The sequence below is a fragment of the Ascaphus truei genome, chromosome 1 (genome assembly GCF_040206685.1).
Source record: "Ascaphus truei isolate aAscTru1 chromosome 1, aAscTru1.hap1, whole genome shotgun sequence".
In the NCBI taxonomy this organism is placed as follows: Eukaryota; Metazoa; Chordata; class Amphibia; order Anura; family Ascaphidae; genus Ascaphus; species Ascaphus truei.
Genome location: NC_134483.1, coordinates 352,791,927 through 352,808,261, shown reverse-complemented (window position 1 = coordinate 352,808,261; position 16,335 = coordinate 352,791,927). Strand labels below are relative to the sequence as shown.

Sequence of the window (16,335 nt, the reverse complement as noted above, 5' to 3'; positions counted from 1 at the left end):
AGGTCGGAGGAGCCGTCTCCAACAGCCGTACTTCCGCCTCGACTGCTGGCCAATGCATCAAAACCGAGGGGAGGGTTGCCCGCTCCGTATGCTGCTTTCCTGGATGTCTTCTGCAAGATCCAATCCGAACTTCTACCTCCTAACAGACCTTACGATTGTCCTATAGACTTGGTACCTGGATACACACTGCCCAAATCCAAGTCCTACCCTCTCTCTTCCTGAGACGGAAGCCATGAACGAATATATCCATGAGAACCTTAAACGGGGTTTTATGTGGCACTCCAATTCGCCCGCAGGAGCTGGTTTCTTTTTCGTCAAGAAAAAGGATGGTACTCTCAGACCGTGTATAGATTACCGGGAACTGAACCGCATCACGGTGAAGAACCGTTACCCACTTCCTCTCATTTCTGAATTATTCGACAGACTTCAAGGTGCTAACGTGTTCTCCAAGCTTGACCTTAGCGGGGCGTATAATCTTATTCACATCCGGGAGGGCGACGAATGGAAGACCGCCTTCAACACCCGTAGCGGCCACTACGAATATCTCGTGATGCCTTTCGGATTATGCAACGCTCCGGCGGTTTTTCAGGACTTTTTCAACGACATCTTTCGGGATGTCCTTAATCGTTTTGTTATTGTTTATCTGGGTGACATCCTTATCTTTTCCAAGAATTTACAGGACCATATCATCCATACCAAGTTTGTACACTCCCGCCTCCGATAGAACCGTTTGTTTGCCAAGATGGAGAAATGTCTCTTTCACCAGTCTACCACCTCTTTTCTCGGATATATTATTTCCAACACGGGGTTGGCCATGGATCCTGAGAAACTTAAAGCCATAATAGACTGGCCACAACCCGACTCCATCAAGTCTATTCAGCGGTTCCTAGGCTTTTCCAATAATTACCGGAAGTTTATTCTTAACTTCTCCTCCATCATCGCCCCGATCACAGCACTGACCCAAAAAGGAGCTGATCCTTTATCTTGGTCTCCTGAAGCAATCTCAGCTTTTGAAACACTGAAACAAGCATTTGTCTCAGCTCCCATCCTTCGACACCCGGACACCAATTTTTCCTTCATCCTAGAGGTAGACGCTTCGGACTGTGGGGCAGGCGCTGTCCTATCCCAAAGGTTTTCGCCCCAGGATAAACTTCACCCTTGCGGTTTTTCTCAAAAAAGTTTTCCCCAGCTGAGAGGAACTATGATGTGGGCAATAGAGAACTTTTGGCCGTCAAGTTGGCCCTTCAGGAATGGAGGCATCTGTTGGAGGGGTCAAAAGAGCTGTTCATTATTCTCACGGACCACAAAAATCTTTTATACATCGAGAATGCCAGTCGCTTAGGCCCCCGCCAAGCCCGCTGGTCGCTATTTTTCTCCAGGTTTAATTTTATTTTTCCTACATTCCTGGCACTAAGAACGTCAAGGCGGATGCCCTCTCTAGCCAATATTCTTCTGATGAGACCAGAGAAAACTACAGAGGCTATCCTTCCCAAACAAAAGATCCTCGCGGTCGCTACATTCAAGAATCTTGAGAAGATCATCAAGTCTCAAAATCACCTTCCTAGCGATCTTGAGATCCCGAAGGACACCTTATATGTGGAGGCCAAGTTTATTCCGGAGATTCTGGAATGGGGACATGCTTCCCATTCGGCAGGACATCAAGGCTACAAAAACACAATATGGCCAAATGTATTTCTGAATTTACCTGGGCCTGTCCGGTATGTGCACGCAACAAGATTCCTCGCCAGAGACCCCGTGGTCTTCTTTTGCCCTTATCCATTGGTTACTAGTTAACCCTAAACCTTACCACCTGGCAGCCTATTATGCAAACCAATCCTGGACTGCTCCTAGGGCTCCTCCAGGCCTGCCTCCTTTACCCATTGGTCAGCCACAGTACTTAATGCCTGTTCTGCCTCTCTCACACCGCTCGACATAGTCTCTGCTACAAACGTCTATTCTGGCTCTCCCTTTGTCTTCGTGCATTCAGGTTGTGACCCGGCTTGGCGGACGTGCTTCTCTGGCTCTGGATCCCGGCTCCCTCCTGACCCTGCAGCTTCTTTCATCCCTCGACCTCAGCTTGGACCTCGACCTTCCGGATCTCTCTCTCCCCGACCTTGGCTAACGGCAACGACTTCACCTCTTCAGTACCGGTACCGGCAAGTATTGCTACACCTGTTCACACCTGGCCTGGCAACACCAAAACACCACACTCCGGACACGCTCCTTCTGCTGTGGGTGCGTGCACATATACGTCCCCACCTCAGTATAAGGGACGAGTGTGGTCTGCGGGCAGCACCGGCGTAACAAAAAAGAACGAATGGATACCCGCTCAACCTAGAGTGACCAGAGGTCATAGACAAGCAGGTGCACTAGGGAAAGCAAAGCTACTAGAGTGAACAGAAAGGGGAGTCCGAGCGGAGAGAAGGAGCACCGAACAGAAAAGTCCCTATAACATGCACTCGGTGCTTGTATGGATAATGGAATGAATGTGAGTGGTACCCTATCCGTGTCTGTCAGACAATAAGTAGGTTGGGACAACCCAAACCGCTGGTCCCAGTGGTATTGCAAATATAATAAGTCTAAAAATATACATTTTAATAGGTATACATTAAAATAAAGGGGACCAAAATATAACTGAGAACAATAAAATATATTAAACTCAACAGCACAATGTGGCTGTATAATAAGTGCCTAGTTTGGCAATCACACTAGCATGAATGGCTATGGGGTAATATCCCAGATGCAACATCCATACAGTGATATACAATGCTGTGGGAATGGGACCATTAAATGAAATGTCTCTAAACACATATCCCTACAAACAGTGAGTAGATGGGGAACAAAAAAATGTGAAGGTTGGAGCTGTAGGCAAAGGAAAACAGGGACCAGAAAAATTCCCTACATACAAGTTCTCAATTGTCCTTATTGTCCAGATTCTCATTGCAGAAGACAGATCAATATCTGCCAAAGGTAAAACCAGAGATGACTGCCAGTAAGGCAAATTAACACCACACTGGTGATCACACTATGCACAACAATGTACAGTGAATCATATGAGTAAATAGCTACCTGGTGTCAGTAGTATCAAAGATTTCTGTGTTAAAGTTCTTCCTCACAATGCCTAGACATCTGGGTAGCCAGATGCTAGATAAATCCACACATTGTTTGTCAGCAACTAGTGAATTGATGTAAAACCTCCCACATGGTATCGCAGTATCAAATATCAATGTAGTAGTGCCTGGTAGCTACCAGACATTTTACGCTAATCCTGGACTAACATGGGGCATTCCATAATTGTATCAGTGAATCAACTGATATTGTATCTATTAGCAACATGTGTATTTGCCAATGTGTATCGAATCAGTGGCATAGTACACTGGCGACACACTTTATTCGAGCTTGGCTAGTCCCACGAATTCGGGTATACCCGGGTGTATTGAGGTTTGTGACTGTTTTCTGCCCGAGTGCATTGAGTTATTTTCCAAGCAGGGATTGAAGCATTTTATTCCTGCTGGCTGCAATACTGCACAGTATATATATATATACTGCATTACAATTCATGAATTTATGCCATCTGGTAGACACGCGAAGCATTGCAGCCTATTAAATCCTAATCATTATCATTTAACAGATCAGCCGCCCATCAGCCAGGCATGAACCCAGGCTGGGAAGGCAAATGCAATGGGGCTTGTCAGAGGTGAGGAGTGGCGCATTCCAGGTATCTGCCAGGTACATACCGGGTATTTGCTCGAATAAAGTGTGTCGGTGCAGTATAAGCCTCCCGCATGTTCTCACCCTCGATAACATACCCCTACAAACCTTGGGAGGGAGATGAGAGAGGTTCACAGTAAACTTATCTGTGCTGTCCCTGCGGGATTGTTGGCAGAAAACCTATGTGCGGTGTGCCTTGCCTCATTTTCCGGAAGGGTAGACAATTATACCAGTCTGCTGGGAACCAGGGCTGCTATGTGTATGTCGCAGGGAAACTATAGTAGTAGCAGTGCTGAGACGCAACGTCCAGCTGCCCGATCGAGGTCCTGCCGGGTCTCGTTAGTACATGCGCAGTCACGTGGTGAATGACGTCAAGGTGCTTCCCCCTGGCGCACGTTTTGCTTTGGCTTCTTTCGGAGAGGGTACACTACCATGACCATGCACTCCTTGATGATGTTAGTGAAAAATGATGTGGCATTGTCTGCTGTTGCCCAACATGTTGATGAAACCTCCATTTTAGTTTTATTTCTTTAAGTACTAGATGGCTTCCATGGCTCCAGTGCAACTGTTAATGTTTTAGTAGTAGCCGTTTCCAGTCTATTCTCAATAGTCCCACCACGCAATCATTAGTAAAAAAAAATGTCTTCCGTGGTCCTGTGACCGTGACCACCACACCCCCTTCCGAATCCTCCTCTTTTGCAAATATAATTAGACAAATTTATATTTTCACCATGCACTGTAGGAATGTCAGAAATGTATCATCCCTTCCATCCCAACTGAACAAGCAACATTCTGAGTGGCCTATTTTTAGTTTCTGCAGTGGAGCAATATTTAAAGAACATTAAGAAAAAATTAAAACGAATACAGAGAAATTAAAAGAAACAAAACAAATTTGCAATGCACATTGACTTTTAATGCTTGGCAAATAGTTGCAAAGTCTGCTGATTTTCCCAAAATATTTAGCGAGAAGTTTTGCCTGGTACACAAAACTTAGCAAAAAGTTCTCACATCTCTATTACTGACAGTACTCTTAAAAAACAGAGCCTAATGTATCTATCAAAATGGACATTCAAATTACTGTAGGTTATAAAAATATGAACAACAGTAAAACAAAAAAAAATGGTACATGTAATATTTTTTTTTTAAGTATATAATTTACATTGAGTTTTGCTGACAAATTACATTACAATGTAGTGATCTATCTCATTAAATTGAACCTGATAACAAATCAATTTTTGTTAACAGGAAATGTCCACTCACTCTGCATCTAGCAATGCATTATTATTATTTTTTTTTTTAATTAAAAACAAATATGGTTTGTTCGAATGTTGTCAGCTGTTTGTTTTCCATTATTGAGATCTACAACAGATTTTTAATATTGTATCGTACGTAACAGAATATTGATTTTTATTGAATACAGTCAACTTGAAACCAGAAATAGCATAACTTTAGTATCAATCAAATAAAAGTACAACTAACCTGCCTACAAGACAGCAATTGCTCCTCGGGTCCTTGCAACAGCGGCACTCTCCACACTGAGGTGCAAACAGTGGGATGACCTTGTCTCCTAAAGAAAGAGGAACATTTATGCAATGAACAGATGTGGTACTAGCAGGCATCTTCCACCAATTAACATGGATGGCATGGTGACAATATAATGTTTTTACAATTCAGGTACAGGACAGATAAAAGAAGAGATGAGAAGATCTGAACATCTGAGCGTAGGAATAACTATAGGCATCTGAATGGACAATGGAAATTGAGACTGTTGACCCACAAGCAAATCATCACTAGTCAATGTTTTCAGGAACAAATTGATCTAGAAAGTAAATTGAACCCTTACAAATGGGAGACTCACTCCAGGGGAACATTAAAGTATATAAAGCAGTGTTTTTCAACCTTTTCCTGTGAAAATTCCAGGCAGATTTTAGGAATGGCAAAATAATTTACAAAATAAGAATGTATTTAGATTATATACTAATAGAGTATTATTTGGTTCTTAAAAAATATGCCCTGTCTGAGGTACTTCAAGGAGGGGATTGAAAAACACTAATAAACTGTATTACTTTTTAGTCTGATATACATTACTGTAGATACTGTATGTAGGTAATTAAGGTGATCAGCAATGACAGCATTTCTACGAGAAGATTCTCCTGTTTGTACATATGGAAATACTTTTCCTGGCAGAACCTAACACTAACAATCTCTTCTGATTGCAGAACTGTTAACTTGGAGACAGCTGCCATTGGGATTTGAAGTTATGTACATGTCTCACTCTAGTGCACAGGTGTCTACTAGGTCTAAGAAGGCTTAAGATCAACTTAATATTAGTTCACTGGGGATGTCAAAGTCATGGCCAAATGTGCAACTTTGTAAAAACCTGTATTATTTATTACTATCACTGGTAAGCAATGTTCATCATTCTCGCATAGCCAAGTTGGGGGTGCGACAGCACTGAAAGCTTTTTGGAAACTATCAGGTTATGTATGTGATGTGGTGGTTCCAGGTGAATATGGCGACGTGGTGTATGTGATGGCCTCTTCCCACGGCTGCAAAGGAGGCCACATCAGATTAACTATACACATTGGCAGTTCTCAGTCTCTCAGACCTTTGCAGGGTGCTGGGTATCTGAAGGCTGTCGGTGGATGAAGGGATAGGAAAAAGATGGGCGCCTTGAGATTTTATAAAACATAAAAGTGCTTTATTGATAGCCATCTAAAACATTTTCACAGGTAAAGATGTGCAAAAAAATTTCGGCGGATTTGGATCCGCAGCGGATTGACCGGTTGCGTTGGTCCGCGAATTTCCGCTGGAACAATCTCAAAAAGGGTGATTCGCATATCCTAGATTTTTTTTTATCATTGACAATCCAATCCATGTATTCCGTTATCTGCTGGTGGATTTTAAGAATCCAAACTGCGGATTCTGCTCTTCCTATCTACTGTATATTGCAAATCACAGTTTCTAAAACGCTTCTATAAAAAGTAACAAACTGCCCAATTTCTACATGCTTTAGAAGAAAAATGACCTGAAGGTGTGCTAACCACGGAGGAGGAGAAGGAGGACTATTTTTTAACTGGTTTAATCAGATTGGCCGGCAAAGCTGGCCAATCATAAGAACAAAAATTCCATTGGGGTCTACCAATTGAACAATGAAAAACCGGCCAAAGAAATACAAACAAGAATCAATTATCAGTGCACTGTAGCATAAAAATAAAGTGCACTATAAAATGATGGTGAGTGAAAAATAATCCATGGGGGATACCGAGTAGAGCACACCGCCTGTCTCCCATTGGGAGGCGAACTCTGAGACCATCCCAGTGGACTCTGCATATGTGTACTCTGCCCGAATATGGGAGCGCACCAGTGCCCGGAACATGGTAACAATGTTTATTGTAACTTACCCTTCTCAACTCTGCTTCCTGGTCTTATAAATTGTATTGTATGTCTTTATTTATGTCTTTAAGCTTATTGCCCCAGGACACTGGGTGCCCCAAAATAAAAAGGTGAGGGAAAAAGTGCAGCCAAAACTGAAGGAAAAGGCCTCTCAAAGTGGATAAGAGGGGTTGCATTCTGGAGCAAATAAATATAGTACTCCCTTTCACTACAAAAGGGGCAGGTGGCCAGGAGTCCGTAAAGGGGGCCAAGTGCTCTCCACTGTTCAGTGCACCGAGAAGGACTCCCTAACTAAGATCCCCAGGGGGGGGGGCAAACCAACTCTGAATAGAGTTCCTTCCATTGGGGCCTCACACCATCATTTGCTGGTAGTACCCACCTTCAGATAGTATTGGGGTGGGCAACGCGGGCGAGGTAGTGCACTATATGGAGCAGGAGACAATAAAGCCATTTCCTTGGCATGCCGTGGAAACATGCCAGGGACATGTCTTCTAACCTGCTGAGGTTGGGGACAAGAGGATGCACCTGAGGAACCAGATCTACTGTAAAATACAGAGGGCTGGACTTTAACTACTGAGATCCTTTCTGTCCATTAGGACGCTGGACTATTGCTCTCCTTTCCACACTGGAAGTTAGTGTTGTTCACATGGAGCGTTCGAATTTGCAGAGGAGGAGTTTGGGAGTGAAAACAAGAGAAGGTCTGAGGCAGCATCCGCAATGTGATCCTGGGTGGTCTAAAAGCAATTTCGCTGCTCATAGCATGTGAGTTTAATGGCATATGCTTAACTTTTTTAACATTTATTAAAAAAAATACAGTATGTGGACTATGTCCATTTTCTTTTTATATATAAACCACTGGAGAGAATATCTGATCTATCCATAAGTACACAGTCACCCTGGATATCCCTGTAACATCAAGGTATTCTTTGCAACTCTGAAGTTAGATGGAGTATTTTCCAGATCCTGCAACTGATTGCCCAGTTTGAGTGTGATATATTCCTGTGTTATTCATCCAACTTATGAGTGCATCTACCGGTATTACAATTCTACAAGATAGTACAGACTGTATTACACAGTATTGCACTATTTGTGTTTCTTTTCTATCTCGTAAATGGTTCCTAGGAGTTGTGCTCCAATTCTTGTATCTATGGGGAAGAGAAGAGCCTGATGGGCATGCTGTGGTTTAGGTCCCATGCAAAGATCAAGAGAGCTGGGGGTGAAAGGTGGGTAGGGTTCTCTTGTCTGCAATACTCCATTGATGAAGGTGCGTGAGTTGGGGGAAATGGCATCTTTAAACTCCTGGATCAGATGGCGAGGGATGTGGACAGAAGACAGACATCTGCCTCTACCCAGTCCTGTCGCTCGAAGTTGAGGAGATACCCGACTCTGCTATCTCTTGCCAGGATTAGTCGGCGGTGGATATAGGGTGATTCCAACATCAGAGCCCCCACTGCCAGATTAAACAGCAGGGGCTCAGTGAGGAAATCAACCCTCACCCACGCCTTTCCTTTACTGGTAACGGAGACCAGGCTCAAGGCCCGTAGTAGGTCTCTGTAGTATGTCAGAAGCACCGAGAGGTCTCTACCTAATCCCTCAGGCTTGATTATACAGTAAACAGTTGCCGGTAATACCCCATATGCCGCTGGCAAAAAAACAACTGGTCGCCAGCTGGCACCACTGCGGAGATAGATCTGAGAATAGGTATCTCTGCAGGTATTGGAGGTGGATAGTGTGCATCTGGGAGTGAACACACACTACTCCCTGTCCAACCTCTCCCACAGGGAGGCATGCAACATCTGCAGAGATCCAATGCCTCCCCATCCAGAGGAAGTCCAGCAACTTCCTCTGAATCTTGTTGACAAACTCAGGGGTCAGAGCCAAAGCTATCAGCCAGTGCCACAGTTGACTGACCTGGAGCTGGTTGATCACCAGAGTCCTTACCCTGATAGAAAGCAATTTCGAAAGATAAACCCATGACCCCATATGAGCGATGACTCGTTTTTCAAGATCACTGAAGTTTTCTGGGGCCGGATTCACTGCAGCGGACATAGACTCCTATATACTTGAGAGTATCGCTTCTCAACGAGATATTATGATATTATGAACAGTCTCCCTGTAACGGACTTACCCAAAGGCTGAAACACTTGGATTAGTTTATCTGAGCTGAAGAGGCCGCTGTATAGACCTCTTGGCACTGGTCCGCTCCAGATAAACTAGGTCTTGGGTCATAAAGAGCATGTCGTCAGCATAGGTTAACAGAACTACCCGTATGTCGAGCTCCTGCAGCACCAGCCCGGTGAGCTTCTTCCTCAGTAGGTAGAGGAAGGACTCAATGGCCAGTGCATACAATTGCCCGGTTAAGGGGGCATCCTTGACGTACTGCCTGACCTAACACCAAGGTGCCATTAGGGACCAATTCATCTTCACCAGACACTCTACAGAGGTGTACAGCATCTGCAGAAGGCCCACAGACTGTGGGCCAAAGCCGAACACCTGCAGAGTCTATATGAGGTAATGGTGATCTACCGTTTAGTGCAGCAGGTCCCAGACCAGAAAGATATTATCATGAATGGTCCAATCTGGGGAAGTGTGGAACTAGTCGGGGTGAATCACCTCTGCCACCATGGACTTGAGCCTCAGCGAGAGCGCTTTGGCTATGATCTTATAGTCCCTGCTGAGCAGCAAGACCAGTTGCCAGTTAGAGATTTGGCAGAGATCCCCCTTCTTTGTCAATACAGAGAGCACTGCCCACCGACAAGAAAGGGGCCTCTCATCGGTCTCGAGGGCTTCTGCCAGGACTTCGGTGAAATCAGGTCCCAGCGTCTCCCAGAAAAACTGGAAGAACTCCACAGTCCACCCATCTAGCCTGGCGCTTTTCCATGGGACATGAGATAGAGGGTTTCAGATAACTCGGCCAGAGTCAATAGTGACTCAAGCTGCTCCCTTCCACTCTGCATGCGTTTGGCTGGATGGACTCCAGAAAGAAAAGGTATATGTAGAACCTCCGGTCTGTCCTGGATGCTCTCCGGGTCCATCAGAGGGAACCATCCTCTGCAAGTAAACAGGTGACATGTTTACAGTTTTCCCTCTTTCTCTCCAGCGCGTAGAAGAAGTGCGGCACACAACCCTTCTCCCGAATGAATGTATAAAAGCATGTATGCTTCCCCAAGCTTGCCGATCTTCGAAGTCTCGGAAAGTTCACTTTCTCTCTACGTACACACTCTGCAGGTATTGGTGCCCTGACACTGACACAGACAACCACTTCTCAAGATTAAGCACAATCCCAGCTAGCACCTTTGGCTTCTGACACACGTGGCACAGGCAAACCTTGCCCACATCCCACCACAGTTTTAATGTGGCAAAGTCTGCCCTGTAACTTCTCCAGGCCATCCAAAACTCCTGGACTGACATCGAGAACCCCTTGTTCTCCAACAGCATATTGTTGAAGTGCCAATAGGCAGCCCAGGGTGCTGGTGATACTAGCGCCACCATGACGGACACACAATTGTGAGCTGAGAATGTTACCAGCCTAATGGCACTGGACTTGGCTCACGACTGGCTGTGACTGGATAGATACAGCCTGTCGATCTGGGAGCAGGATATCCATTCACCTCAGGCCCTAAAGTAGGTGATCTCATTGAATGCCCCAGGATGTTGTTCTTACCAGACATCTACCAGGGACTTGCCGGTGATAATCTCCTGCAGGGTTGATGCACAGTACGGGTTTGACTCGAGGGTGCAGTTGAAATCAGCCTCAAGCACCACGCACTCATCAATGTCGACTGTCTCCGGGTATCAGACAGTTTGGCAAAGAACTCCTTGTTCAAGTGTCCGGGGCCAGGAGCAAACAGTCCAAGAAATTTAACATGCAGTCCTGATGCCGGACCCTGACTTGCAATTAATGACCTGGAACAACAGCTTTGGCAAGCTATACTTCTGGCTGAAAGGGTCTCCACCCCACTGGATGACACCTGTGAGGTGGATGAACAAGACCCTGCCTCGCCACTCCAGGTATCATCTGGATTCAGCCTCTGGAGTGGAATGGGTATCTTGCAAGAAGTTCACAGAATATCCTCCATTCTGTATAAAGGTGAGCACATGGAACCTGTGAAATCCGTTCCTACAGTCATTGACATTCAGCGTACCTATGCGCAAAGCCATTGATAGTCAGGTGTTTATCCTGTGCTTCCCACAGGTGTGCAGGGTGCTTAACCCTAATTTTAACCCTCCTCATCTTTTACCACCCTTCTATGGGTTTTAAACTTCCAGGGGGGAGATTCCCCAGGAAAGGGTGCTACTGTCTTCCCAGTGGGAGTTTCCTCCCACTCCCCCACACTCTGTAAGGTGCTTATATGGGGGTAGGGTGTGCTTGGGGGTAGACAGCAAGAACATTACAACTCTGCCACTGTGAGACATTAACTTTAAAATCTGTGATTTATTTCTACACTTTTATCCTCCAGTACCTTGGAACTGTCTCCTCCTGCATCTCACTATGCCCTCCCCATTTCTTCTCTTTACCGTTTCCTCCCTCCTTTGTGAGCATTTCTGTTCTCTACAATATCCCCACTCCCCACTGCACCATTATTTATACCCCTCTCTCCCAACAACTTCTTTACCCCTCAATAAAAAACACCCACACAAATCCTCTATTTACACCCTCTATCTTCTCCTTCCTGCTGCTGGGGACCTCCCCTAAGCCTGAAACCAGACATACACACCTGATCTCACTCATGCCTCCCTGCCACCTCTTCCCCTGTAAATGGTGTTAACCTTTTCATTTAACACTGACCTTCCTAAAATTTTACCCCACAAATCAAGCATCCCAATAGCCTGCCCTCATGGCTATTGTCCCACACTCAGTCACTCCTACCACCCATTGTGACCAAGCACTGCCATCTACAGCACGTATTCCCTCTCGTGCTGTCTCTGTAAGTTTCCCATTAAACCTCTTAGATTGTAAGCTCTTCGGGGCAGGGATTTCCTTTCTTATTGTCTGATTTTGCTGCACTTATTGTATAATTATAATTCCCTGTACTGTATTCTTTGTGAAGCGCTGAGTACACTTTTGGCGCTTTATAAATAAAGACATACAATACAATACAACAGAGGGTGGATGTACCAGGGTGGCCTTTTTCTTTTCTCCCCATATTTTTTTGAGGGGGTCCTATGACCTATGACCTCAGGGGGGGATTTAGGTCCCCACTATAGTAATGCTACTCTGCACTAGGGTATTGGTGGCTGCCAGCATACAGAGAAAGAATACACCTTCCCGTATACCTTACTGGCTGCCACCACTGCAGAGGAGCCCACTACAGTACTTCAGCCACAGCCATCACATAAGCCTCAATGCCCTGGCCAGGAGATATAGGGCACCTCATCCCGTGCTTCCTGCTTAGGTTATGTGGGGCCCCAGCATTGTTGCTGGGGCCAGTTCCTGCAGGTGCCACCTGCATCCATGATGTAGCTGGGGTTGCAGGGGTTAAGCTACCAGCAGGAAATGGGGGAGGTGCAGCCAGGACATTGGATTTACTAGGCTGAGGGCTGTGGCCATGGTTAGTGCTCATGAGCAAGTGGGTTTGGGGGTCAAGAGCTCAGATGCAGCCCCCCATGCCCTACTATCCCTCCTCCCCTTAGGCAGGATATTATAAGCCTTTGTCAGGGGAGGAGGTAGTGCCTGGTGAGAGAGTTATAGAGAGGATCTGTCTCTTTTTTATCCTCCTTTGTTAATTCCGCTCTCCCCTGCCCACTTTTTTCTTTGGTTCAACAAGCTGTGCACTGTTTGTACCTCTCATCATGGGATATCATCTCTCTGAATCAAAGGCATGCAGATTACAGGACTATCATTGTGAAGTGTGAGTACTTTAAATCTTCAATTACTTAATTCAGTACTCTTAAACCCACCTAGTCTAGCCCCAGGGGAGTGATCTTTACACATGGAGTTTTTTTTTATGGGGTCCGGCTGTCCATTTATTTTGGCCAGCTCAGTCATCCCACCTTATTTTCTTCAATTTGGTCCCTCCCCCTAATCGGAGCATTACATGACTAGTCACACTAGCAATATTTATTTGGAAGATACCTCTTCTCATTGTTGACTTTCTGTTACATCATGGATATAGGATATGCTTTATGATGCTTTATGCTCACTTTTGAGCACGGATACGGAGCTATGCTCTATTTTTTTTTAAGTAGCTACACCTCAGAACTCCCTTTTTAAAATAGAGTTCACAAATTAGATAAAGAAAGAACACAACTTAAAATAAAGTGTGTACAAAGAGAAACAAACAACCAGTGGTGAGGGAGGGGATAGGAGATTGAGGCTGCAGTTACCAGCCCAGTCAGAGTATGACTGTGCTGGGTTGAATCCCTACAGCCTCTGGGGGAAAACAATAAAACCGTTTTAAACCACTAAAATAAACCCCAAACTCCCTACAAAACACACACAATATCCCCTTACTCTTCCCACACCAAAATATATCAATTTCAAATTGAAAACAATAAAATGAAGCAATTGTTTTGAGCTCTTTACATGGCTCCCAAATGAGGGAGGTGGGGAGAGGAGTTTCTAAGAGATGCTGGGAAATATTGTTGTCATAATGTTGCTATAATGTGCAAAGGACACCTTACATCTCCATGATGAAACCAAAGGAAGTCATGGGATTTTTTATTTTGGATGTTAGCCATCATGTCTATTAAAACCTTAATGATTTATATAGTATGTCTGTAAGTCACACAGTTTAGTGTTTGTATGCTATCATTTTAGTAATTAGAGAAGACCGTACACAACATTACCCATATTAACCAGTTTTTTCCCCAGAGTGGAACTTGCCCAGAACTTTAATAAACAGGGCAGCCCCCTGAGAAACCCTGTTAGAAAATAGTTTCACACCTGGCTTCAATCCTTTTACTCCTTTTCCAATGCTCTCCACGATACCAACACCTTCATGGCCGAAAATGACTGGAAAATGAACATCTTTGAATTTCCCAGTAAGTGCATGTTCATCTGAACGACAAATACCTGTAGACACCATCTATAACAAGAAACAAAAACAGAGCTACTATAGGGCATGCAACATATATGTACTGTAGCATACTATAAGTATATCTGTAGTAGTAATGCAAATATATTTCAATATAGCCTGTGATCTCCAGTATCTTACAGTACATAATATTCAGTGGTAATGCTTTCACAGTATGTATAATAATATACGGTGCCATAGCTGCAAAACCAATAGCACAAGTCAAGCTCATTTGAAAACAAAAGAGAGCTGTGATTGTGACAAGGAAGCAAAAGTTATATAAACTTTTCTGGGCCCTCTCCTGTTTACACTGCTTACTTTTTCCTTGCTTAGAAGTCTCTTAACTAAGATGCAACGGCATTAACACACTGCTATTGAGAGTTAATGAATACACCCCCCAGCAACACAGGTTGTACAAGTTGCACCACACAGAAGAGTTTGGAGACTAGGGAGAAATGTTATAAAAGGTGGAAAAACAGCTACCTGTACATTGGAGCCCTGGATAATTAATGTAAACAATCTAAATACAATGGATAAAGATTAAATAAAAGGGGACATGCCTATCAACAACAAATACAATATTTAATAAAAAAATATAGGAACACTAAAAATAATAATGGTAAACTAAAATGATGTATGTGCTTCCTTTGAATGTTAGTAGAGGGACATAAACAAGATCTTGTGTCTTCATAATAAAAATTAACCTTTACCTTGATGCGGACTTCATGGGCTTTTGGGGGAGCCACTTCCACCTCCTCCATAGAAAAGGGTTTGCTAGCTTCCCAGGCCACTGCTGCCTTGCATTTAATTACCTGCAGAATTATGATTATATAATTGTATTAAATTGATTTTTAAGCATTTTGCTTTTAAATACACACACCCGTATGTGGTATTATCCTGCTCGTAAAATGGAATAATACATGTATTGAGTTTCCTCACAACCTTCAAATCTCAAAATATACTATTATGGAGGAATTGCAAACATGGCAAATTATATTTAATTGGATATATTATACACTCATTCCTCAAACATATATATTGATTACCTACACATTTCATTTTAAAAATGTTTGTTCTCTAGAGCTCTTTAAAAAAATCTATAATTTTTCTAGTTGAAATGATGGCATTTTTGTTTGTTTTGGTATTAGAAATTAAAAGGAGGTGAATATGTAAACTAATGTGTAGATGCAGAGAATAAAGCAGCCCTATTGAGTTACTAGCCTGAAAAACAGGAGATAGAAACCCTGTACTTACTTTGCCTGCAGTTTCCATTTTGTATGTCTTTTTCACAAATGGCAGAGCTACTGTACAGACCAAGTTGACTCAATAGTTCACTGATCTAGACTAATGTGGTAAATATACATATGAGTACACACACACAGTGTTAATCATTCCCTGAGAATAAATAAAACATTGAGGCAGTCCCCCAAATCTTTAACTGTACAATCGACCAAAAAACCTTTGAACAGATATCCTGAAAAATAAACAGAATAGTGTCAAGTAATAAAAAAAAAACATATTTTACCTTAACTGAACTCCTGTGCCCTGTGTCCTTTAAGCACGGATTCATCATTGAGAAACTGGATACTGTACCTCATAATTTTTGGAATGAAGATTTGAAATAATAATCGGATAATTTCTGAGGTAATGTTAAAATAGCCATGCTTTTTTATTAATTGCAAAATATATTAATTAAAAGGACTTCTTATGTTGTTAAATGGGTTTGTTTTTTCTACTCAAAAGTCATGAAAACAGACTGCAGACGCACTTACCACAATTCCCTCCTACTGTCTCTGTACGTTCTCCCTACCTACCAATTAGACTGTAAGCTCCTCGGGGCAGGGACTCCTCTTCCTTAATGTTACTTTTATGTCTGAAGCACTTATTCCCATGACCTGCTATTTATATTATTTGTTATTTATATAATTACCACGTGTATTATTACTGTGATGAGCTTTGTACATTAATGGCACTATACAGGAGGGCCCCGGGTATATGGCGGGTTCTGTTCCAGATGCCCGCTGTATAGTGAAAATTGCCGTAAAGCGGATCCGGCGATTTTCAGTTCTGCGCATGCGCAAACCGGCATTTTTGCCATTCTGCGCATGTGCGATCTATGCTCTGCGCGCGCAAACTATGGTATGCGCGCGCAAACTGCGGTCTGCGCATGCGCGTCGGGCGCATCCGCCCGTTCTGTGCATGCGCGATTTAG

At 43.7% G+C, this 16,335-nt stretch overlaps 1 protein-coding gene across 1 annotated transcript in view; it reads right to left on the bottom strand.

Annotated features, from left to right (window-relative positions):
* Positions 1-15,479, bottom strand: part of LOC142499654 (alcohol dehydrogenase 1-like) — a 36,263-nt gene extending 20,784 nt beyond the window's left edge. Inside the window, exons 1-4 of the mRNA XM_075609340.1 lie at positions 15,378-15,479; positions 14,834-14,935; positions 13,994-14,135; positions 5,191-5,278 (exon numbers count right to left, since the gene is read on the bottom strand). Of these exons, the coding sequence (XP_075465455.1) occupies positions 5,191-5,278; positions 13,994-14,135; positions 14,834-14,935; positions 15,378-15,395 (350 nt within the window). The 5' untranslated portion in view covers positions 15,396-15,479. The remainder of the gene's footprint in view (positions 1-5,190; positions 5,279-13,993; positions 14,136-14,833; positions 14,936-15,377) is intronic.
* Between the last annotated feature and the right edge of the window lie 856 nt (positions 15,480-16,335).